This window comes from Anneissia japonica, unplaced genomic scaffold (assembly GCF_011630105.1).
Source record: "Anneissia japonica isolate Jap-2015-1 unplaced genomic scaffold, ASM1163010v1 scaffold306325_len3074_cov500_single, whole genome shotgun sequence".
Lineage (NCBI taxonomy): Eukaryota > Metazoa > Echinodermata > Crinoidea > Comatulida > Comatulidae > Anneissia > Anneissia japonica.
The window spans coordinates 1-2,266 of NW_022691450.1; the positions used below are offsets into that span (position 1 = coordinate 1).

A 2,266-nucleotide genomic window follows, 5' to 3' on the forward strand; every position below is an offset into this window, starting at 1 on the left:
TTGTTCTATAATTTTACATAGTCTATTGACATATGCAGTGAAAATCTGAAACACATGGTTGGAAGCGGCACGTTTCACATCTAGGCTATGTGTATGTCAAATTTGTAGGGATTTATTTTACTCCGACCTCTGTTTTTAATTAGATTGATTTAATTTTTCAAAGATCAGTTCCCTTTAACAAATCAAAGTTGTTATTCATCATTAGGCCATCAACATTTTTGATAGACTACAGAACATTTGAAAATAAGAACACTGAGTAGTGTTTGCTCTCAAAACCAGTGGCAGATTTTTTTTTAGTGCCCCCCTCCCCCCAACATTTTGGCCCACTTTCCACAAATTTGCACTCACCCAATAAAAATCCTGCGTACAGGCCTGAAATAGTGCCCCTCTTTAAAACAAAAAGTGTTTGGGCAAGTTACTGTGGATTTTTGAAGAGAAGTGCAGTGAGGTGAAGTGGGGTAGTATTGGTGGTAGTTGAAGTAAAATAGGAATATATTTTGGGAGACTTAATTTATAGAAAAGGATTTGATCCTTCTGGTGGTGCCCAATCACTGCACAATCATCACCAGAAGGACCTCAATGAAAAAAATAAGTCTTCAGACTTCCATGGATTATTCTTAGTGTTGGACCCCACTGCAAAAATAAAGTCTTCAGACTTTCATGGCTTGAAGTATCTTTGGTGTTTACACCAAGATCCATCCATACGTCCAACATATTTATTTTGTTTAATTCTATTTGTGTTTCAGGATAAAACCATTTATTGTCCAATAAGTAAAAAGCCTATAAAAATGAAGGATTTAATAACGGTCAAGTTCACACTTGCTGATGAAAAAGACAGCCAGCCTTTAGTTGCTAAAAAAGTGCGTTACAAGTGTGCAGTCACCCATGATATTCTCTCAAATTCTGTGCCCTGTGTTGTGTTAAGGCCAAGGTAATCATCTAAACATTCAGTATTTTTATTATAAATCGGTGAATTGAGAAAGAAGGAAGCTTATGTTGTTAAGAAAAATGTTTTGAGAAAATAATATTTAAGGCTCTCATACTGTAATAATAATAATAACTTTTGGTACACATGTATGGGTTTTATTGTTAGAGTAGCACCCAATTAGATCCAGTCTGGAAATAGCACTTTACATTCAATTTCATGTACCAGTAACGGAACAAAAACATGGCTTAGTTCCTTGGGTATAAGCCCACCTCAGGTATAAGTCCACCCTCTACTTTACATCCAATTTCATGTACCAGTAACACAACAAAAACATGGCTTAGTTCCTTGGGTATAAGCCCACCTGAGGTATAAGTCCGCCCTCTACTTTACATCCAATTTCATTTTCCAGTAACACAACAAAAACATGGCGTTAGTTTCTTGGGTATAAACCCACCTCAGAAAAATCAGACTAATTTCATTTTCAAAGGAGGTGAGCTTATACCAGAGGAACCACAGTATTAATTATCGACTATTTATTTATACTTTGTAGCGGCAAAGTTGTTACACAAGAATGTTATGAGAAACTTATCAAGAAAGATATGATAGATCCTGAGACTGGAGTTAAACTTGCAGAATCTGATATTATTCCACTCAAAAGGGTAATTCATATTTGTTGTTGTTTACAATGTAAATGTTAAATCAACTAATAGCATTACTACCCATGATATGTTTTTTTTATAATAATTGACTTCATAAGTCATGTTTACATGAAGTCCTTCATTTGAGTCTTTCTTTTCTTATGTCCTTAAGTTCTTCGCCAACTGGGTTTATCTGATCACGAGGTTTAGGATAGCTAGTTGCTTTTTCACATTTATTCAGACACATCCGGTTGGGATTTTTTTTCTGGCAGTCTCATGAGTTGAATTGTTTATTTGTAAATAATCATGGGAGAAACAATTATGTTTATATTATTTTTACAAAGAATATTGAATTTTTTTTCATTCATTCATTTCAGGTTTATTCAAAAAAACATAATTGTTGAATTTTGTCAATTTACAAAGGCTTCACATTGAAAAGTTGCCAAAAACACACTTGCAAAAATAGAAGTACTAAATTCACACAAGCAAGGGATATCACAAAAATCACACTTAAAAAGGATCACAAAAAAAAACAAAACATTTCAGCTACATTATTGTGTACAAGTCCTTTACAGATCTCTATCTGACTGGTCAGATGAAGTCGAATTAGGGCCCGTTCGAGCGAAAAAATATCTGTGCGATTTACCAGTTAATTCACTGGTACACACTTTCTAAAACCGCTCGGACACTAGTCTAATTA

The 2,266-nt window shown here is 34.3% G+C and overlaps 1 protein-coding gene across 1 annotated transcript; it reads left to right on the forward strand.

Annotated features, from left to right (window-relative positions):
• Window positions 1-488: 488 nt before the first annotated feature.
• LOC117100054 (nitric oxide synthase-interacting protein-like) lies at window positions 489-1,641 on the forward strand (the record flags this gene model as incomplete). Its single annotated transcript, XM_033239602.1, has 2 exons — window positions 489-931; window positions 1,479-1,641. Coding segments are annotated over 2 exons (591 nt in total), but the record flags the coding sequence as incomplete, so codon positions are not given.
• Window positions 1,642-2,266: the final 625 nt, after the last annotated feature.